The sequence below is a fragment of the Mustela nivalis genome (genome assembly GCF_964662115.1).
Source record: "Mustela nivalis genome assembly, chromosome: 6".
NCBI classification, from domain to species: Eukaryota; Metazoa; Chordata; class Mammalia; order Carnivora; family Mustelidae; genus Mustela; species Mustela nivalis.
Window position 1 is genome coordinate 28,670,305 of NC_139025.1, and position 23,541 is coordinate 28,693,845.

At 40.1% G+C, this 23,541-nt stretch overlaps 1 protein-coding gene across 13 annotated transcripts in view; it reads right to left on the reverse strand.

The window, feature by feature from the left end:
- EFCAB11 (EF-hand calcium binding domain 11) overlaps nt 1–23,541 on the reverse strand; it is a 287,845-nt gene that overhangs the window by 146,551 nt on the left and 117,753 nt on the right. The window contains exon 6 of one of the 13 annotated variants that reach the window (XM_082733913.1): nt 16,950–17,126. The exons of 11 other annotated variants lie outside the window; for them this stretch is intronic. In XM_082733913.1, the coding sequence (XP_082590039.1) occupies nt 17,117–17,126 (10 nt within the window). In that variant the 3' untranslated portion in view covers nt 16,950–17,116. Of the gene's footprint in view, nt 1–16,949; nt 17,127–17,162; nt 17,512–23,541 lie in introns of those variants that run through there. One more of the 13 variants, XM_082733906.1, reaches the window with a different exon arrangement.

Below are 23,541 nucleotides of genomic sequence, written 5' to 3' on the forward strand. Positions count from 1 at the left end.
GACTCACTTTGTCCTATTTACTAGGTTTTAAAAATGAGGAGTCTTATTTAAAGCTAGAAATATTTTAAAAGGAGGAAAGAATGTAATTTCAGTACGCTTGATTATTGACTACTTGTGGGCATGTGGGTAAATGCGATCAACATACAGCCCAATGTCTCACTTCCGGCAAAGCGTGTCATATTCCTTCTCTAGCAAGTGTTTTAGCAGAGCTGCTAATAAATAGTGACATGATCTTTTTTCTCAGTTTGAATCTCTGCAAGAGAAATTGTGATGTAAGAAAACAGCACAGATCAGGCAGCTTTAAGGATAAAGAATAAAACCCAAAGTGGAACATCTTTGAACCAATTACAAAAAAACCTGGTGCCTATGTCTTTGGGTCACTAGACCTCCCATTCTTTCCCCACAGCAGATCTGTGTGACAGGTTTGCTCTGAATAGGGCAGGGGGAAGGCAACAGGGTCCAGCAGAAACGGCCCAGGAGGGAGCTTTCATCTCAGCAAGGCTGTGTGACCTTGGGCAAGTGTCTTAGCTGCTCTGAAGCCCAAACTCTTCACTTGTCCAGAATGGCTGGGCTATGACTTGCCAAGATTTGATTAGGCTCTAAATTTTGATGAATCTAAGCTGGATCTTCATATACAACTTAGTGTCTTTGTGCACAGAACATTTAAAAATACAACCGAATTCCTATTAGCTATTTTTGCCTTCAAAAAGTACTTTGAATCTTTAACCCTGCAGACAGTTGTAAAGAACCATACATATATAAATGTAAATGGGGAAAAAATGATCCTGCCTTCAACAGTGTGAAATATGAATGGAGATAAAGCCATTTCTATTTCAAATATATAATCACTTCAGCTGAGATATCTAGTATCATCTTGAACTTGATTATGAGATAAAAGAAATGGGACAGAGATGGCAATCATTTAATCTCTTAAGAACAGCTATTCTGAAGAGCTTTTCACTCTCTGCTCAATAGATTTCTCGCAGGTTATGATCCGGCTAGAAAGAAAGCATAATGATGAGGAAAATTATGTTTTCAATAACACACGCTTTTACAGTACGAGTCCTTCCACAAAGGAGGCAATAAAATGAACTCTGACCACTTTAACAGATGGCGTAATGGCTCAGTGCACAGATGTGGCCTCTCTGAAAGCAACAAGTTCATATCCTTGACTGGAGGTTTAGGAATGAGCTGAACTTTCAAGTGTAATGTGGGAAAGATTACATACTCCCAGACAAGAAAGTGGAGTATTAGTGGACTCAGAGGCTTGGAGAGATGATCCAAAAGAAAAGGCTTAATGAGCTTCATTTTGCTAATGCAACAAACAGACTTGAAGTTGAAATATGAACCATAAACACTCAAGTCGTTTATAAATCCCTGCTAATAACATTGCTAGCCACTGTGTGATAGAAAGCTTGCTTTTTAAAAGCATACTTCCTCGGAGTCAGAAGATACCGATTGTCAAATAATGCTTATCTTCTCTAATAGTATCATGTTTTTAAGTAGAACATATATTTAATGTTAGATGATAGAGAGACTGGAGAGTTTTTTGTTTGCTTATTATTTTCCTTTCTTAAAAAATGTGAAGCTCAAGTTTATCTGGAAAAGGAAATGTGCCAGAAGATTCAGAATATTTTTTAGAAAATACACATAGTAGCAAAATAGAATATAGAGCTTCAGTAAGATTGTGATTAAGACCCATTAATCGGTGAGTGAGAACAACATCCAGAACATGTACATAGGAATTCACCAAAGGTCAAAAGGGGCATTTCGAATCAGTTTGGAAGGAAAAGGAGCTGGGATAATGGGTTATCCATTCTGACATGGGTGAAGTTTGATTCCGAGGCAGAGCTTGTTATATGTTCCACAAAACTTAATTCCCTCTCTTCCTGAAAACATAGCTAAACCACGTTTTCCAGCCTCCTTTAGAATTAGATCAGACTGGGAGTCCTGGCAATGGAATGATAATAATATAATAATAGAGAAACAAAAACTAGCCATTGCTTCATCTAATTAAAAGCACTCACATTTCAAAGGAGAGCACAGGACCTGACTGACAGTCACCCTAGGGACTGTGACATGGCCGAATTATACTGTGTTAGTTTAGCCTCACCAGAAATCCAAGGGACTTACTCCATATAACTTAGTTATAGAAACGTTATTTTAAAATTTGATAAAGTCAGGTTTTGTTTTTTCATTAAAGGAGGACGCAGGAATTTATAAAAATTAATATTTTTAATTGCTTACACTTTCGTTTTAAGTAATTCATTTAAGAAAATAAGATTTTATATCTCAGCCCATTTTCAGTTGATGTGCATCACTGAGCCAGTAGGAAATCTGGCCTTAGTTCAGAATAATTACAATAAGTTACTTATGCTTTCGTTTACAACGTGCTCCCACCATTTGAAACCTCTGGGTCTGTGGACAATAATAAACAACATAAAAAATGAATAACGTTTCATAATGAAACAATTCTCTCATATTATCAGAAGCTCTCTATTAATAAAGTCCACTTAGAATCACAAAGTCACACCAAATGGAATGACCATGAGGACTTTAAATATGAGAATTTCACTCAAAAGAGATAAAGGAGGTTCGCAGGGCATATGACAAGTGTTCAGAAAATTATGAAATGCAGAAAAGAACATGGCTAAATTAATCAAATGCTCGACTAAGACCAAGGGACTCCAAGTTCAGAGGGGATATTTTAGGACTGAAAGCTGGAAGTCCTCCTTCATATAACAGCTAGAAAATGGGACTTGTTTCCTATCCCTGAAATGAAAATAAAATTCTCAAGGTCGGTATAGGGACAGGGAAAGAAAAGGGGATGTACCCGCCTTAACGAGGTCTCAGAAATCCCATGATACCCCCGGGCCCCCATCCTCTCCGCTCCTGCCCAGCACTGAGAATTACTTTTCAGGTGGGTGACCACCGCAAGCTGGCATGGCAGTGGCTTTGTTGGGTAGGTGGGCGGGGGAGAAGAGCCTTCAGATGTTTCGGGCTGAAAGAGGAACTGGCTCATCATGGTTTCAGCAATGTGTAAATCACTTAAGAGTACTGGGGTGCTGGCGGGGCTCTTCGTAGCCTTGGGAAGAAACTGGCCTCTCCCATAAATGGCCACTCTAATACTGATTTCAGGGATTCAAATTACTAGTCCCATCCAGCGTGACATTTTCTGCCCATTATGTAGTCTCTCCTGCCTCCAGGCAGGACCACATCATTGATTACGGAGATTTTCAGCCACTAAAAAAGATCCTGATCATCATTAAAGACATTAAGTGTTGATCTGCGCTGACTAAGTGAGTTAAAAGGTTCATGCCCTTCTAGTAACAACTCAAAGAGGCTATTTCAGGATATTTATTAAACAAATTAAGTATTTACATTATGCTCAAGCACAGAGGCACAGACACCGAGCGCATAAGTGTGAGAAGATGAAACCAAGAAAATTAATGGCAGCAAAACTCTGCCTTGTCAGTTTCCTAGAAGTGGGTGCTGAAGACCCACCAAATGCTTGGGAATGAGGTTGAATTGGGGAGGGTCAGTGGTGTCCTGTTGACCACCTGCACAAACCTTTTTAATGTAGTTGAACTAAGGTAATCAGAAGTTCACCCTGATTCCAAATGTTTTCCTTCTAGAATGTATAAAAAGCGGTGATTAGGGATTGGAGAGACAATTTAGGAAAACTCCTTCAAAGCCTAAAGACTAAAGAAAATGGGTATATTTCTCCTACAATTCCCCCCCCCACACACAATTAAAAATTTCAATGCCATTATAATGATGGACCTGATTTAAGAAATATTTACTTGAGCTTATGGTGAACACTATGGCAAAGTTTTCTTGAATAGAGCAATAGTCTGTCAATACTAGATCATCTATGTCATGATTATTATGAGTTTTCCTCCTACTTGGCCATAACCTTGCAGTGAATAGAGACCAATACTCCTGTTCACAATGCTGTTCCTATTCCTGGCACACACTGGCTGCAGGAAATCTGTGATGAATATATGAACATGGGAACAGGGGAGTTGGGAGAAAAGTATCACTCCCCATTCCATGATCTTGAACCGATTGCTATGATCATTATTGCACTTTGCCTTCTGACTAGCATAAGAGCATTTTATATACTGCTATTTTGAACATAATATAAACATTTCCCCCCATTGCTATAGTCTTTTTCATTTTTAATGGCTATATGGATTTATAATGATATACTTATTTGCTGAATTTTCAAAAAGCCCTTTTGCTTTTATAAATGTGTCAGTGAACATGTTCAATAAAAATGCTTTTTTAAAGAAATAGGTTACTGAGTTCATTTGGTCATTCATGGGACACACACTAAGAGCCCACTGTGGACCAGGTGCTTCAGGTTCTGAAGATGTGGGGAAGAAAGAAACAGAGATCCTTTTAGTCCAGCCAGAGAGAGAATGAAGTAATTCTGAGTTAAATAAAGTCACCAGTGTGCTAAGTACTCTGAAGGAAAGAGAGAAGGTGCTACAAGATGGTGGGACAGAGGATTGAGCAGGAAGGTCTGGGCACTGACTAGAAGTGGGTGCTGAAGGATACAAAATGGGGCTGAGATCTGAGGGATGAGAGGTAGTTGGGAGGTGCAGAAGGGCTTTCCAGGCAGAGGGAACAGCATGTGCAAGAGCCTCGTGACAAGAGAGAGCAAGATATGTTCAGGGAATGGATGGAGCCACCGCGGCCAAAGCATAGAGTGAGAATGAGCATGGAACTCAGTGAAGCTGGAGAGTGAGTGGGATAAGACTATTCTGGAGCTGGAAGGCCACGGAAGAGTTTTGGTAATAATCAAAGGAGCCCTGAATTGCTTTAAGGAGAGGACTAATGTGCTTAGACAGAAATTTTGAAAGTTCATCCTTGCTGTAGTAGACAGAATAATGCCCCCCCCCCAAAGATGTCTAAATCCTAATCCCCAGAACACAAGAAAATGTCACATGAGAAAGGAAGAGTAGAGCTGCTGATGGAGTTAGGATTCCTGACCTTAAAATCGGCAGATCATTCCAGATTATCCAGGCGGGCCCTATGTAATCTTGAGGGTCCTTAAAAGTGGAAGGAGGAGGGGCACCTTGGTGGCTCAGTGGGTTGGGCCTCTGCCTTCAGCTCAGGTCATGATCTCAGAGTCCTGGGATAGAGCCCCACATTGGGCTCTCTGCTCAGCGGGGAGCCTGCTTCCCCCTCTCCTTCTGCTTACTTGTGATCTCTCTCTATCTGTCAAATAAATAAATAAAATCTTAAAAAAAAAAAAGTGGAAGGAGAGAAGTAGAAGACTCAGTAAGAGTCAGTGAGAGCTTGGAAGTTGCTAAGCTACCGGCTATGAAATGGAGGAAGGTGCGTGAGCCAAGGAATACAGGCAGCCTCCAGAGGCTCTGGAAGGGTAAGGAAATAGATTTGCCCCTCAACCCTCCAGAAGTAAGGCAGCCCTGCTGCCAAAAATGAGATCTTTGGCCAGCGAGGGCCACTTTAGATTTCCGACCTCCAGAACTAAAAGGCAATACATGTGTGTTAAGTTACTAAGTCAGCGGTACACAGTGACAGTGGCCACGGAAAATTAACAAAGGGGGATGGCAATGAATTTGGTTTCAGATATTTAAGCTTTACGTGTCCTCGACACAAAGAATATGAATGTTTGTAAGTATTTGCCTGTTTAGCCACTCACCTAACAAGCTGTGATCTTTAAATAAAGTTATATATTGTTCATGACCTCACTTTTATCATTTATGAAAAGAAAATATATTTAAGGTTGGTCCCAGTTCTAAATCTCGGAGTTTATAAGCTTGGAAAGAAACAAATATGCTATTCACTTAAGATTCCTGTCAGTACCTGGCAATCACTGGGGAAAAGCAATATTAGAAAGAGTAGAGCTAAACTGAAGGGGGAAAAAATTCCACTTTTAAAAAAGTATCTGAAATATAAAATAATAGGGAAATACCTTAATAAGAAATGTGTTGAATTTGTATAAAGAAAAATACAAAATTCCACTGAGACATCAAAAGAATATTTGAAAATGTGGAGGGGCATGCCATATGTGTATTGCTGGTTGGAAAGACTAAATGTTGTAAAGATGCCAAATTCTCCCCAATTAATTTATAGGTTGAATGCAATTTTCATCAAAACCCCAAAGGGAGATTTTTGGAACTCCACGAAAGTGATTCTCCCATTCATCTGGAAAATAAACAGGCAGAAAGTGCCGAGAACAATATGAAAATGAGGACTACTAAGTCTGAGAACATATTATACGAATTGGGGGGATAAAAGGTGTGTCTTTTGTGTAAGGAGACCAGGGAATAGAAAAGCTCACAGTCTGAAGAGGTGTGTGTACGTGTATTAAAAAAAAAAAAAAAAAAACAACTCAGTACAGAATATGATAATGAAGGCACTGTATACAAACAGGGACTATGTAATAAATGATAATGGAAAAACTGGCTATTTGGAAACAAAAATGTTTCAATTGCCACTCAATGATATATACTAACGTGAATTCTAAATACATGAAAGTGGCAGATAGCCTGAACATTCACAGATTCAAGCCCACCACGAAAATGGAAGTAAATATTAACCTGGTCTCAAAAGGAGGAAAACTTTATTAGTATAAAAGTAAATGGAAGAAATTGTAGAGGAAAAGATCACAGATTTGAATATATGAAAACTTAAAATTTCTGCACTTCAAAAAAATCATAAAAATAAAAAAGAACCGGAAAAACAGTTGCAATAAAAATGGAAACAGGTAAATGCTCTCACTAAAGAAAAAAACATGAGCAAATGACATGAATAGATAATTCACAAAAGAAGGAATAGAAAGAATGGATAAACGTGTGAAATGTTCAATATTACAATCAGTGGAAAACAAACAAACAAACCAAAAATGAGATAATACTGTCACCTGTTAGATCAGAAAAGATGTGAAAAGTAAATAACATTTGGTCATTGATGAGCACACGGTGAGAGGGGCATATGCTGCTGGAGGAACTGTCATTCGTTAATTAGGCAATGCAGTAAGAAGAATCAAGAGTTGTAAAAATGGCCCAAAAAAGCTCATACTCCCTAATATGGTATTCCCCACACCCAGGAACCTCTCCCAAGGAAATAACAAAAGTGCAGACAAACATGGTCAATATAGAGGTCTTTAAAAAGTGAAAAATAGCAAAATGATAGAAAAGCAAAGATGAAAAAAACAAAAACAAAACAAAAAACAACTCTCACGTATTTGAGCAACAAAACCTCGGAGAGCAACAGGAAAGAAAAAATACCAGAATATTAACAATGATTGTCTTTGGCTTGGTAGGAATGAGGTTGTTTTTTATTTTCTTCTCCCCTTTCTCTAGTTCCCAAACAGTCTATGAGCTACACACGTTACTTTCGTAACCGCAGCTCCCGCAAAGCCCCGGCCCGCACACCCACGCACACGTGTGTGCAAGTGCACAGCAAGCCGCCTGAGCGCTCAGCCCACGCGCCCCTGCCTCTCGTCTATTCTGCCGGCTTCCTGTTCATGCAATCAACAGCTAAGGGAAAATTCACGTTTGATAACATCATCCCGAGCTAGGGCCAACAAAGGAAAGCCATCCAGAGCTTCGAGCGCTCAGAGAGGATGAGTTTATGAGAAAGGAATGAGAACAAGGACGCTCCGGACCGCGCCGGGAAGGAACGCGCGTGTCCGCATCTGCAGCGGGGACCGCGGCCCCTGGGGTCGCCGTCTGCGCGCACATTCCTCTGCAGCCGGCTTCCTTCCGTGACTGCATGGTCTGGCTATTCGACTCACTTGACACTCTTTCATAATAAATACCTCCCCGTATGGAAGTTTTACTGAACACAGCTCCCAAGGGGGAGAGAAAACAAAACAAAACCCTTTTCTTAGTTCCAATCAAACCGCAGGGATAAAACAACTCTGCTTCGTGCTTGGTGTGACAAACTTCTGGAGCGCGGGCCTGAACAAACACCGTGATGTGGGAACCTTCCTGCTCCCCTGAAGTCAGCTGTCCTGAGGGCGCTGGGGCTGCCACCCTTGAGTGTCACATACTCCAAAACACGGGGAGAAAGGCCACTCTCACGTCCCCATCATGCTTCCAAATTCCGATCGTCTAGCCTGAGCGACAGCAGGTAGTCATTTTTTCCCCCTTTAATGAACTTTAGAAATCACCCGACCTACTTTTTTTCATTTTCCAGACAAGAAAACTGAAGTTCAGAAGCACACAGCAACTTTCCTGAAGTTACATATCCAGCTGACACCAAAACCAGGATGGAAAACCCCGTCTGTCTCTTGATGGACAGACAGCAGGGTTCTACACCCAGCTAATAATAATTCTGGGCTTTGGGGGATCATGAGGACCTTTGTCAAGAATCCACGTAGGTCCTATTTTACATGGAAGGAAAAGCCACGTTACAGAAAACCACCAGCTCAAAGCTATGGACACACTGCATGGAGTACTAGGAACAAGACCTCAGGACGCCTCCTTTCCAATCGTTCTAGGTTTCTGTGGGGATATGGGATGAACCCTGGGATCAGGACCACAGTGCTATGCCATCAGTCCAAAGTTTTTCACAGTGCTGCAGAATTTGGGGGTGTGTAAGCCATGGACCTGGAATGGCCTAATCACGACCTCCCAGCCAGATCTCTTCCCCAGATTTTTGCAGAAAAATAGCACAGAGATCATTCCAATAATTTGGGGGTGGGAAAAGAGAACAGAGAAATGCTTCAAAGTATTAGTGCTTAAAATATTAGTGCTTAAAAATATTAGTGCTTAAAAATTAGGCAGTAACTATACATTTGAAAATTTTCCATTAAAGTTCTTAATTAGGTTTTTCCCCCACAGATGCTGGGCTGTGCTCAAGAAAAGAGCCCTTAGCAAAACTTGAGTTTAGTAGAAGCACTGGAATCAAAATTAGAGGAATCTCATTACGAAATCCTTTTTAATTAATACTACATGGATAGCTGTAAACTTGAGTTTTGAGCAATGGTGAGGAAATAAACTATTAGAGGAGAGTGAGTATCCCTGGAACATTCTGAAGATTAGAGTTTGACTGACTTGATAGAGCATCTAACTGAAAAAATAAAAATCAATGAGAATCAAGAGGAGAGTAAAATAAGCAGACTGAAGATGCTGCTGAGACGGGGGAGGACATGAAGTCTATAGAAGCCTTAGCAACAAGATAAATGAGTGCTCAAGTCTCTGCGAAAAGAAAATTTTGGAAAATTCAGAGCAAATGATGAAAAATTTGTGAACCAAAAAGAAATGTCTTTTTATAATATAGTTAATTCACCCCTCGTCTATTTTCTGGCATTCATAATTACTCATATATATATGTATATACATATATATGTGTGTGTAATTATATAATTATAGTTGACCCTTAAAACAACATAGGTTTGAACTTACAAGGATCTATTTATATGCAGGTTTTTTTAAAGTTGACAGCAAAAGGCACAAAGCATATATTTATGATTGCCTACCCCAGTCTCCAAGGAACCCAACTGAAGGTAACTGCTGTGGAGATCTCCCTTGCTGCCCTTTGAGTATCTGGGGAGGCCCACAGAGGCCATCAGCAGCCCACTGGGGGCCCCAAGACTAGGCAGGGTTGCAGGTTGCCCCATGTGCCCAGAGGGTAGTTGGATCCAGCACCCAGGGCTGGCAGGCAGGAGGCCGGGCTGAATCAGAGGAAAGGTCCCAGAGTGGGCAGAGTGCAGTGCAGGAAGCCCCTGACCCCAGGCATCACCCACCCCTGGAGTCCTCTGTGTGCTGGCCTTCCCAGTTGCATTTGGGTGGCTGCAGGTTCTTGGGCCCCTCCGGGGAGGGACAGATCCCTCCCTGTGGGAGCCCCTCTGCCCAGAGGCCAGGCACTCATGTGCACACAGCTGCTGATGGCCACAAGCCGGTGGCACACCTCCAAGCAGTTGAGGCAGCTGCACTGTTGCCTCCGCTGAGTCAAGGTCACTAGGCAGCAGAACATTACTGTCCCCCGAGGCCAGGCCCAATGTTGTCACTGTCCCTGGCCCAGCCTGGCCTGACTGGACAGATTTTCTTTAATAAACTGAGATACAGTACTGTAAATGTATTTTTTCTTCCTTGTTTTTTTTTTTTAAGGTTTTATTTATTTATTTGACAGAGAGAGAGAGTGATTACAAGTAGGCAGAGAGGCAGGCAGAGAGAGAGGGGGAAGCAGGCTCCCTGCTTAGCAGAGATCCAGATGTAGAGCTTGATCCCAGGACCCTGAGATCATGACCTGAGCTGAAGGCAGAGGCTTAACCCACTGAGCCACCCAGGTGTCCCCCTTCTGACTTGCTTAACATTTTCTTTTCTCTAATTTACTTAATTGTAAGGATACACTATATAAAACATGTACAGATTATGTGTTAATCAAATATTTACGTTAGGGGTAAGGCTTCTGGTCAGCAGTATGTTATTGTGGTTAAGTTTTAGGGAGTCAAAAGTTATACCCAGATTTTCAGCTGCAAGGGAATCAGTGCCCCTAATGCCCGTGGTGTTATGGGGTCAACTGTATTAGTATGTTAGAAGACTTAAATGGGGATTTTATAAAGTATAATGTCCATTCTTGATTTTTAATTTCTGAAAACGAAGCAAACAAAGACTTTAAAATGAAGAAACAGATATTAGTGGCATGTTTCCTAAAAGCAATGTCAAAACAAAGATACACCTTCTCAGACAGGTTATTTAATAAAATATTAGAGGGGTCTTGACATACTGATAAGGCAGGAAAAACAAGTAAGAAAAATTGGTAACAAAGGGACATCACTTGGTATTGGTAACAAAGGGGCGCCTGGGTGGCTCAACTGGTAAGTATCTGACTTGATTTCAGCTCAGGTCATGATCTTGGGGTCTTGGGATCAGGCCTTGCATCAAGCCCTGCATCAGGCTCCACACTGGGCCTAAAGCCTGCTTGGAATTTTCTCTCTCTCCCTCTATCTCTATCTCCCCCCTCCCCGCCCTGCCAAAAAAAAAAAACAAAAAAAGACAGGAACATCACTAACTACAGAAGTCATGATTATATAAACTCAAGAAACTGAAGGAAATCTACTAAGAATTTTAGAAACAGAATAACTCAAGAATATTTATCATATAAAACCTACTCCAAAATAACATTAGCACTCCTTTTTAGCAATAACAGCTATTAAGTTTTTGTTTCAAACATCTATCTCCTGGGGCACCTGGGTGGCTCAGTTGGTTAAGCCATTGGCTCTTGATTTCAGCTCAGGTCATGATCTCGGGGTCCTGGGATTGAGTCCCCGCATTGCGGGTGTCCAAGCTCAGTGGGGAATCTGCCTAAGGATTCTTTTTCTCTCTCCTCTCCCTCTGCCACTTCCCCTGTTCATGGGAGGGTGCACTCTCTCTCTAATAAATAAATATATCTTAAAAAAAATTGATTTTCCTTACAAGAAGGACAAAACATATCTGTACTTAACACACATTTATTGAGTACTTACTTAGTAACTAACCCAAGGGTGGGATATATCAATTCAATATAAATAAAACTAAAATATCTTATAGAAGAAAAAAATAAGTAAAAAATATTATAAAAATGGCAATACTTGAAGTTAATTTATATATTTAATACATTTTTTCCAATAACAAGAGGATAATCTGTTACATACAAAATTCTGAAAATCATTATCAGAGATTAATTTTTTACAATAAGGAGGGGGCTTGCCTTAGGGAATATCAAATTATGTCATAAAGCAACCCATATTAAAAGTACATTGCTGACTTCAGAAATCCAGGGAACCAAGTACAGAATTGCAAAATTCTGGACATAAGTTATATGAGAATTTAATATAGGACAATCTGAGTATAACAGAAGGGAGAGTATTATTCTTTAATAAAATTAAGAAATAGAAACTTAGGGGTGCCTGAGTGGCTCAATTGGTTAAGTGACTGCCTTCAGCTCAGGGCATGATCCCAGGGTCCTGGGAGTGAGCCCAACATCAGGCTGTCTGCTCAGTGGGGAGCCTGCTTCTCTCTCTCCCCTGCCCGCTGCTTTACCTGCTTGTGCTCTCCATCAAAGAAATAAATAAAATCTTAAAAAAAAAAGAAAGAAACCTAGACCCTTACTTTACACTAAATAAAATTATAAAACCATAATAAAATTATAGTGAAGAAAAATTTAACACATAATTTCCTAGATTTAGAAATAAAAAGAATATTTATTTCAAGTGGTTACTTAGATTTACTACTTAAAAAATAAGAGAAATTACAAATAAGTGGTAGGAGAGGTGGGGGTAAAATTAAGATGAAAGGTAAATAATATATGAAAACATTTTATGATAAATATTGTATATAAAATTTGACATATAAATTATATTAAAAGCTCTTAAAAATCTGTAAGAATGAGTCAAAATTCCCAATGATAAACAGCCAAAGGAATGAAAAATTTAAATATACTAAATTTAAGTAACTAACTGTTCAACTTGCCATATGAGTGGAATGAAATAAAACCGTAATGTAACACACTTTATACTCACCAAAATAGCAAACGCAAAGACAAGTGATAAAGTCCAGAGTTGGCAAGCCCCCAGGAAACATATTACTACTGCCCAAATACAGTGTTTCAAACTCCAAAGGCAGTCCAACAAGAGGTAACTAGAACCACGCACACACAAAAGATGATATTCTTTGACCCTTTAATCCTATTTCTGAAGATGTACCCAAAGAAAACACATTTTTTTTTAAAAGACTTTATTTATTTATTTGACAGAGAGAGAGAGATCACAAGTAGGCAGAGAGGCAGAGGCGGAGAGAGAGGGGGGGAAGCAGGCTCCACGCAGAGCAGATCCTGGGCTTGATACCAGGACCCTGAGATCATGACCTGAGCCGAAGGCAGAGGCTTAACCCACTGAGCCACCCAGGCGCCCCAGAAAACACATTTTAAAAACTTCTGCTCTTCCAAAGATATTAAGAGAGTGAAAAGACAAACCACCAGACTAGAAGAAAATCTGCAAAGCTTGTACGTGATAAAGTAATATATAAAGAATTCGCAAAATGCAGTAACGAGAAAGCAAATAACACAATAATAAATGGACAAAAGACTTGAGAAGATGCTTCACTAAAGAAGATATATGGATGGAAAATAAGTGCATGAAAAGATTTTCAAAATCATTAGTCATTAGGAAAATATGACTGGAAATCACAATGAGATATACACTGTAAACCTACAAAAATGGCTAAATTTACAAAGATCTATTGTGGATGAAAATGTAGAGCACCTGGAAGTCTCATTCACTGCTAGGGGAAATGCGAACACTTTGGAAAAGTTTGGCAGTTGCTTAAAAAATTCAACATACAAATGGATTAAAGACCTAAATGTAAGACCTGAAACCATAAAACTCTTAGATGAAAACAGGCAGTAATTTCTTTGACATCATCTGTAGAAACATTTTTCTAGATATGCCTTCTCAAAACAAAAGCAAAAATAAACTAGTGGGACTACACCAAAATAAAGAGTTTTTTGCACAGTGCAGGAAACCATCAGCAAATGAAAAGGCCATGTACTGAATTAGAGAAAATATTTGCAAATGATCTACCCAATAAGGGGTTAATATCCAAAATATATGAAGAACTTCTATAGCTCAACAACAAAAGTGAAATAATACAAGTAAAAAATGGGCAGAGGACTGAACAGACATTTTTCCTACGAAGACATATGGATGGCCAACAGAAATGTAAAAAGATGCTTAACATCACTAATCAGAAAAATCCAAATCAAAATCACATGAGTTATCACCTCACACCTGTCAGAATGGCTAAAATCAAAAACACAAGAAATAACAAGTGTTTATGAGGATGTGGAGGAAAAAAAAAACCAACCCTCATGCACTATTGGTGGGAATGAAAACTGGTGCAACCACTATGGAAAACAGTGTGGAGTTTCCTCAAAACATTAAAAATAGAAATACCATATGATCCAGTAATTCCACTACTGGATATTTACCCAAAGAAAATGAAAATACTAATTTGAAAAGACATATGCACCCCTATGTTTATTGCAGCATTGTTGACAATAGCCAAGATTTGGAAGCAGCCCAAGTGCCCACTGATAGAGGAATGCATTAAGAAGATGTGGTGTGTATGTGTACACACACACACACACACACACACACACAGGAATATTGCTCAGGCATAAAAAGAATGAGATCTTGCCATTTGTGACAACACAGATGGAGCTAGAGAGTATAATACTTAGTGAAATAAGTCAATCAGAAAAAGACAAATACCATATGATTTCACTCATATGTGGAATGTAACCAAAAAAATGGAAAAACAAACCAAAAAAGGGAAAAACAAACAGACTCTCAAATACAGAGAACAAACGGGTAGCTATCAGAGGGGAGGTGGGCGGTGGAGAATGGGTGAAATAGATAAAGGGTATGAAAAGGTACAAACATCCAGTTCTAAAATAAGTAAGTCTTGGAGATGAAAAGGACAGCCTAGGAAGTATATTCAGTAAGAGTTACAATGTTACTTGGTGACAGATGATGACTACACTTATTGTACAGAACTTATTGTACTGAGAAATGTACAGAACTGTTGAACCATTATGTTGTACACCAAAAACTAATATAACACTGAATGTTAACTCTACTTCAATTTTTAAAAGTTCAGTATTCACCTGCCATATAATCCAGCCATTCTATCCCTAGGGCTTTACCCAAGGGGAAAAGAAAGCTCCTACCTGAAGACTTGGACCTGGATGTTCATAGTAGCTTTGTTTGCAACAGTCAAAACCCAAAACAAACAACAACAACAACAAAACCCAAAACAATCCAAATGTTCATTAGGTATGGATAAATAAGATGTGGCGTATTGACCCAGTGGACTACTACTCAGGAACCACTGATACACACTATAACAGGGATAAATCTCAAATAATTACACTGGGTCAAAGCAGCTAGACGGAAGTAGGGTACCTATTGTGTGGTTCCATTTATATAAATATTCTAGAAAATGGGAACTAATTTGCACTGACAGAAAACAGTTTGATGGTTGCATTTGAAGGGGGAGCAGGGAGGTGGGAAGGGGCAGGAAGACAGGAATAATTACAAAGGGACACAAGGAAACTTTGGATGATGACAGACATCTTCATTATCTTGACTGTGGTGGGATTTCATTAGTGTGTAGGTGCCAAAAATTATAAACTGCACACTTTAAAAAGTTTATTTCATGTCAATTATATTGCAATCAAGATGTTAAAAATACTTCACGTAGAAAACCATTTAAACCATCATCTTTTATAATGGCAAAATCCCAGTAGGAAATCCATATGTCTCCCAAAAGGAATATAGCTCAATAAATTATGGCTCATCAATTTACCATGAAGCTTTTCTGTTGTTAAACATAACATATGTGAAGGTCATGTTGATATAAACTTCCTCAGAGGAGAACGTGAAATGATATACACAGTATTATTCTAACTATACAAAATCGTATGATTACATGTGGCTAAAGACTGGAATAGGTCACAGAGAAACCTTAACAATTTAAAGTAAGGGATTATAAGTATAAACGCCAGTTGTTGGAATAAATTTCACGTTGGCTTGTTTTCTAGGGTTTTATTAACATCTTTCTAGAGCTTTCTCCAAAGCATTTGGGAAGTCCTGGCACTAAGGAAACAAAGAAACTGAAGGAAATGTAAATGTGGAATTTTCCAACAAAATACTATTTACATGCCTCTTGCTTTTCTTTTTACACTCTCTCCAGCGGCTCTCTGCTTGTTCCCAGTGGCCCCACTACCGCTTTGCTGAGCTTTCCATCCCCAGGACGCTGCATTATTTGGGTCCTTGCCATTCTCCCCTCACTACCATAATGATTCTGCACACTCAACCTCGCTCTCCACAGCGCTGTCCAGACAGATGACATCATGTATTTCCCTCAGAAAAGCTGTGAGAAGACTCCCCTTCTGCCCACATTATATAGTTAACTCCCTCACTCAAGTCTCTCAAAGCTACTGCGACCTCTACTTCCAGCCTATTTCTAATATTATTTCCTTATCTCCAAACCCCAGTCTCTTATTTGTTCGTTCTTAATTTCTGTGCACCACCCTAGGTGCTGAGGGCATAGAAATAGGTAACATCTGTGTGGTGGTTAATTTTATGTATCCACTTGGCTGGGATGCTCAGCGGTTTGATCAAACACCAGTCTAGATGTTGGTGAGAAGAAAATTTGTAGATGTGATTAATCTTTAAATCAGGAGACTTTGAATAAGGCAGATGGTCCTCTATAATGTGGGTGGGCCTCATCCAATCAGGTAAAGGACATCCTTAGGAGCAAAGAAAGAAGTTTCCGGAAGAAGAAGCAATTCTTCTTCAAGACTACAACATGGGGGAAAAAAAAAAAGACCGCAACATAGAAACCTTGGTTGACTCTCCAATCTGCTGCTTGCCCTGTAGACTTTGGACTTGCCTGCATTCCCAGTTGTGTGAGCCAGTTCCTTAAAATGAATCTCTCTCCCCCTACGTGCATATGCCCTGTTGTTTCTGTTTTTCTGGAGAACTCTAATACCGTATGGCACCTACACTTATGGAACTCAGAGGCTAATCCAGGGAATAAGAATATAACCAAATAATTAAATCCAACTTGGAGGGTACCACGAGCTCTTAAACCATAAATGATGAAAAAAATTTTTTTTAATGGCAAGGGTGCCTGGGTGGCTCAGTTGGTTAAGCGTTTGCCTTTGGCTCAAGTCATGATCTCAGGGTCCTGGGATCGAGCCCTGCACCCAGCTCCCTGCTCAGTGGGGAGTCTGCTTTTCCCTGAGTGCCTCCCCCGAGGTTGTGCACACACTCTCTCTCTCAAATAAATAAAATTTTTTAAAAGTGACTTTCAGAGATGGAATAGACAGCAAGACCTACGGTCTCTGAGAAGAAAAACAAGTGAGGAGCACCCCATCACAACTGGCTTTCTGTCCAGAGGTACTATCTAGACTGAGGCGCAGGGAAGGGAAGTTAAATGCAAGCAGGGGACGGTGGTCTAGCTGAGATGAGATGAGAAGCATACCATTTTTTTGACACTCTTTCCTCTACGTGACAAAATTACTTCCAGCAATAATCATGTAATAATCAGTAAATATCCGTATTTTCTTGATTAATTCTCTGGTTTTAAAACAAACTGTTAACAATGCAAAAAAAGAATCAGTATCACTTTATAAAATATTATTCAAATTTAGTAAAACCGTTCAGGTATACATTAAAATTTATGCTTAACAAATACAAGTATGATGCCTCACATTCCACACTATTTCACCATTCCCCATTTTAAATACAAATTTCAACGCTTAAGTGGCCACATAAAATGACAGATTTTAATAACTCAAATTGTTTCTTTATCTTCACAGCTATGTGCTGTCATTGCTGACACCAAATCCATTTTTAAACATGGGAGTTTCTTGTACCACGGGATGACGGAAACACAAACCATCGTTGAAGCCAGTTTAAATGATTCTGAACTGTGCTAAGCTAAGCAGACTCTCAAAAGGAACACATGTAGCTGTTTACTAGAGGGAAGAAGCAACAACATGTGATGTAAAGTTTCCATCTGGATCCTTAAAACTCAAAAGGAACCTGGTAGCTGTTTAGGACATAAGCCAACAAAAACCCTACCTCCCAACCCCAACCCCTACCCCAGGAGTATTTTATCATTGATTAGTCAGAATTGCACAGACATGGTGGTAATTAAAAGATAGACTTTTAGTCGTTTCTGTAATTGTTTTAAAATTCTGTTGAGACAGCATTCCTCCAAATTTCCAACACCTAGGTTGGATTGGTCCCTCCATCCTGCATTTGGTGCCCCACTAGTTGGGGGTGGCCAAAGGTCTGAAATCTGTGGGGTAGAGTACAGCAGGGAAGGAGCTGTGCAGAAAAACAGCTCCAGAAATCATGGGTTTCCCTTGAGTCTAGCTGAGTACCCTGTGGACATGAAGCAATGCTAAGCAATGATAGCACAGAGCTGTGAAGATAGAGAAATGGGACGAGGGTGGGAAGCCAATGACTTGGGAAAGGAATCTGCAGGGGTGGGACAGCTGAACCACCTCCGGGCCACACAGGGCTTGCACATGTTGAGGTTCCCACTAGTGAGAGTGGCGAGATCTCAATGGATACCTTGCTTACTGAGCAGAAGCCAGAAAGGCCATACCTCAGGAACAGGGCTAACTTAGTAACAAAGCTTATAAAGAGGCCCCTTGAAAATCAAACAGATTTACAAGTAAATTTAAAACCTGCCAGAACAAATCTCAATACTATTTAAAAGAAGACATCTAAACCTTGACTCTTAACATCATGACATTCATATTGTGGTAGACAGCATTTCTAGGAATGGCACCCCAAGATTCCATATTCCCTAGTCCCCAGAACCTATGGATATGAGGTGATATGCCGTGATTATTATATTATCCAGCTGAGATAATCCAGTTTGACTTAATCTAATCACATGAGCTCTTAAAAGCAGAGAGCTTTCTCCAGCTGGAAGCAAAAGAGGAGGTCAGAGAGACCCAAAGCACAAGAAGGATCTAAGACACCACTGCTGCTCTGAAGGTTGAGAGGACCACATGAAAAGGAGTGTAGGTGTCCTCTAGGAGACTACCCCACCTGCCAGATGGCAAGTAAATGAAGCCCTCCAATCCAGCCACAAGGACGTGGATTCTAGGGACAGCCTAAATGAGCTTGGAATCAGATTCTTCCCATGAACTTCCAGGTAACAGCCCAGCCTGGCCAACACCTTGATTTTGGCCTTCTGGGACCCTGGGCAAAGAACCAGACACTGTTCTGTAAGTCTGGAACACACCAGACTTATAACTTATGGAACTGTGAGGTAAAAACAGGCCTTCATTTTTTTTTTTAATTATTTATTTATTTTTTAAATTTATTTGACACACAGAGAGAGCACAAGTAGGCAGAGAGGCAGGCAGAGAGAGAGGGGGAAGCAGGCTCCCACCGAGCAGAGAGCCTGATGCAGGGCTCGATCCCAGGACCCTGAGATCATGACCCAAGCCGAAGGCCGAGGCTTAACCCACTGAGCCACCCAGGCGCCAAAACAGGCCTTCTTATAAGCTGTGTGAGTTTGTGGTCTAAGTTGCCATACAGCAATAGAAAACCAATAAAGTAATGCTAGAATCAAATCAAAACATTACTATACATGCTTAGAAACAAGAAAATGTGATCCTTAAGCAGGAGTAAAGTCAGTCAATAGAAACAACAAAGATCACGGAATCAGTAGACACGAACATTTAATTATAAGTATGCTCCATGACTTTTCTTTTTTAAAACATGAAGAGAAATAAGAGAAAAATGGAAGATACAAAAATGAGCCAAAATGGAACTTCTGGAGATGAAAAGTGTAATACCTGAAGTTAAGTAATTCATGGGATGGGAGCTACATCAGATTAGATCTTGCAAAAGAAAACTTCTGTGAACTTAAATAAAGCAATAGAATCTTTCCAAACTGAGTCTGGAAAAAAGGCTGAAGGAGAAATGGAAAGGCAATCAGTGGCTTGTGGGGGAATACTGAGTGGTCTAACACATGTAACTGGAGTGCCACAACATAGAAGAAAACTTTTTTTAAAGAATGATGGCCAAATTTGTCCAAATTTGATGAAAACTAAAATCCCACAGATCCAAGAAGCTAAACAAACGTTAAGCAGGATAAATAAGGAATACTATAAAAATGGAATACCCCAACCAAAATGTTTAAAACAAGGAAAACAAAATCTGAAGAGCAGTCAGAGAAAAAGACACATGTTCAGAGAAATGAATATACAAAAATTACCACTGACTTCTCATCTGAAACAATGGGAACCCGTTAGAATGACAACTTTAAAGTGCGGAAAGAAAATATCCTTCAAAAATGAAAGTAGGATTTAAAAATTTTCAAACAGGGGCACCTGGGTGGCTCAGTTTGTTAAGCATCTGCTTTCAGCTCAGGTCATGATCCCAAGGTCCTGGGATCGAGGCCCACATCAGGCTCCCTGCTCCTTGAGGATCCTACTTCTCCTTCCCTGTCTGCCACTCCCCCTGCTTGCATGCACTCTCTCTCTCTCTGTCAAAAAAGTAAATGAAATCTTTAAAAAAATTTTTCAAGCAGAAGCTGAAAAAATTTTTCACCAGTAGACATGAACTACTAAGGCAGCTCTTTGGGCTTAAGAAAAATAACACAAAATGGAAAATTGGATCTACACATACAAAAGAAGAGAGCTGTAAATAAAGGTAAGAAAGGAGGAAAAAAGAAAACTCAGGACAAATAGAAGAAAGAGAAAATATGAAAATGGTAGGCTTACATCTAACCATATGGATAATTACATTAAATGTAAATATGGTAAACATTCTAATTGAAAAGCAGAGATTGCCAGGCTGAATGAAAAAGCAGACTCAAGGGGTGCCTGGGTGGCTCAGTGGGTTAAGGCCTCTGCCTTCGGCTCCGGTCATGATCTCAGGGTCCTGGGATCAAGTCCCGCATCGGGCTCTCTGCTGAGTGGGGAGCTTTCCCCCTCTCTCTCTGCCTACTCATGATCTCTGTCTGTCAAATAAATAAATAAAATCTTAAAAAAAAACAGACTCAATTTTACCTTATGCTTGAGAAATCTACTTTGAAAGACATAAATTAGTTAGTAGTAAAAGAATAAAAAAATAATCATAAAGGGAAGGAGTGACTATATCAATATCACTTTAGAATAAGGAATACTGCCCAGGGTTAAAGAGGTAACTCATAATGATAAGAGGGCCAAGCAATTAATTAAGAGGACATAACAACCCTAAGTGTGTAGGTACCTGTGTATAGGTGTATACACAGTGTATAGGTAATTTTATAGCTTAAAAATACATGAAGTAAAAACTGAGAGAACTAAAAGGAGAAACAGACAAACCTATTATTATAGCTGATTATTTTAATATTCCTCTCTGAGAAAATGGTACAACACAGAGACAGAAAACAGTAATAAGACTAAATAACACCATTAACCAACTTGACCTTACATCTAAAGAGCCTCAGTCTCAGCATCTAAAAGATTTTCACTCCATTCCAACCTTCATGGAACATTCACCAGGACATTAAAAAGAAAGTTAGAATAAAATTAAAAGGACTGAAATTAAATAAGGACATTAAATTAAAAATCAGTAACACAAATATCTGGAAAATCTCTAAATATCTGGATATTAAACAACACATTCTTTTAGTAACCCATGGGTCAAAGAAGAAAACACAAGGGAGAATTAGAAACTGTTTTGAACTGAATGATAATGAAAATAAGAAATTTGTGGCATGCAGTTGAAGCAATGCTTAGGCAGAAATATAAGATTTTAAATCTTACATCAGAAGACTAAAATCAATGATTGAAATATCTATCTTAAGAAGCAATAAAAAGAGCAAGTAAGCCAAAATAAATAGAAGGAAATGAATAGTAAACCAAAATAAATAAATAGAAAAACAAAAATCAATGACCTAGAAAATGGAAAAATAATACAGAAAATGAATGAAACCAAAGAAGGTTTTAAAAAGAGCAATAAAATCGCTCAACCTCTAACTAGGTTGATCAGAAGGGGAGAAAAAAACCCTACAAATTACCTCTATCAGGATTGACAGTGAGGCAGATCCTACAGTCATTAAAGATATTATGAGGGTCGCCTGGGTGGCTCAGTTGGTTAACTGTCTACCTTTGGTTTAGGTCACAATCTCAGGGCCCTGGGATGGGGCCTCGTATTGGGCTTTCTGCTCAGCGGGGAATCTGCTTCTCCCTCTCCCTCTGACCCAATTCTTCACTTGTGCTCTCTCTCTCTCCCAAGTAAATAAAATCTTTTAAAGATATTATGAGATCATCAGATATAGCTCGTGATAATAATTTTGAACACAGATGAAATGGACAAGTTTCATTTATGTTTAGTGGTTCTTGAAAAAATGAGAGAAGAAAGTGCAATCTGAAGTAAATATGGCCAAATGTCAAAATCTGTTAAATTTAGTTGGAAGGTACCTGGGTATTTTCTACATGCTTGAAATGCTCCGGAACTAAAATTTTAAATTAATTGATGGAAAATTATTTCCCAGTATCATTGATCAATGAATACCTATCGTTCATCTCCTATATGAGAGATATTGGAGCAAGGTCCTAAGAATACAGTAGCCAATAGGCCAGACAGGTCTCTGCCTGATGGAACACAGTTTGGTGGGGCACACGATCATGTACATACCAGAGATGTGTACAGGCTATGGTAGGTGCTGTGAAAGAAATGACTCCAGGAAGAGACACTTACTAGAGGCAAAGGTGGAAGGTTTGCTCTATGTAGGGAAGCTTGGGGAATTAGGGAACGTGAGACCACATGCAGGATGAGAAGCAGTCGCACATGCAGAGAGCCAGACAAAGTGAATCCCAACAAGAGGGAAGCATATAAATATGGGAGCCCTGGGTGGGAAAGAGCTAGAACATCCAGGGTAAAAAGCAGTTTGAGATGAAGCTGAAGAAGTTGGATTTTATTTGAAATGTAATAGGATGTCACTGGGGGGTCTGAAGCAAAGGAGCTGGCTTGGAGGTACTTAGGTCATTATAAAGATGGATTCTCAGAACAGAGGACTAAAGGGGGAACTGCTGCAAACCTCAGAGGAGGAAGGAGGTGGCTCACACACGGTGGTGGCCGTGGAGAGGAGACAAGTCAAGTCATCTGAAGTTTGCCATTTATGACCCAAGCTGGGTGTTTAAAGACTTGAGTTCGTCATTTTTTTTTTTTTCTAAGAACACAGTGTCCAGACAGAAAGAGCCATCCCATTCTGTGCCCTCAGCATCATTACTACTCCAGTAATGATGGAGTGCGGTGGCCTCAAGTTACTTGCTTCAGAAGGCACTATGCCACCATCCATCTCGAGGGATGGGCTGACAAATCCTGATGCCACCACATGACCCAGATTACTCACGTTCCACTTTGCGGGGGCAAGTGGCTCAGCTCCGTGTTCGGGGCCAAAGAGGCAAGCACACCACCCCCAGACCACCAGAGCCCACTCCTGATACCAACTCGGGTTCAGTCAGGATCTAGTCAGGCAATCAGAAAGACAAGTTACTTTAAAAGAGAGGATTTAATATAAGAAATAGGTTAGACAGATACCGGAGGGCTAAAAAGGTGAAACAGAAACAATGCAGTTAAAAAAAAAAAAAGGTGGTAAAAAATATGGTACTGTGAGTCCATGAAGCCTCCCCCATAGTCCTGGCTGAAGAAAGAGAGAGAGAAGAGGGACCTAGAAAGCCTTCTAGGGTCCCGGGAAGCTGGAGCCCTGCTGTCTGCGGACAGTGCTGGGGGCTGCTGCTGGTGGGCCCGAGGCTGCAGGCTGGGAACCCAGGAGCACCTGCAGGGCCAGAGTGAAGAGTGGCGACCCCCACAGAATGGAGAGTACACAGGAAAGAGCCACTGCTTCCCCTCCCGCCATGTGGTAGTCTCTGCAGCCCTAGGAGACCCAACGGGACGAGATGCAGCTGCTAATGGAGAAAGGCAGTTTCCAGAGTCTTGGTTCCAGGCTCACCATGAGCAGCATAGAAGGGGGTCGGGGGTTGGGG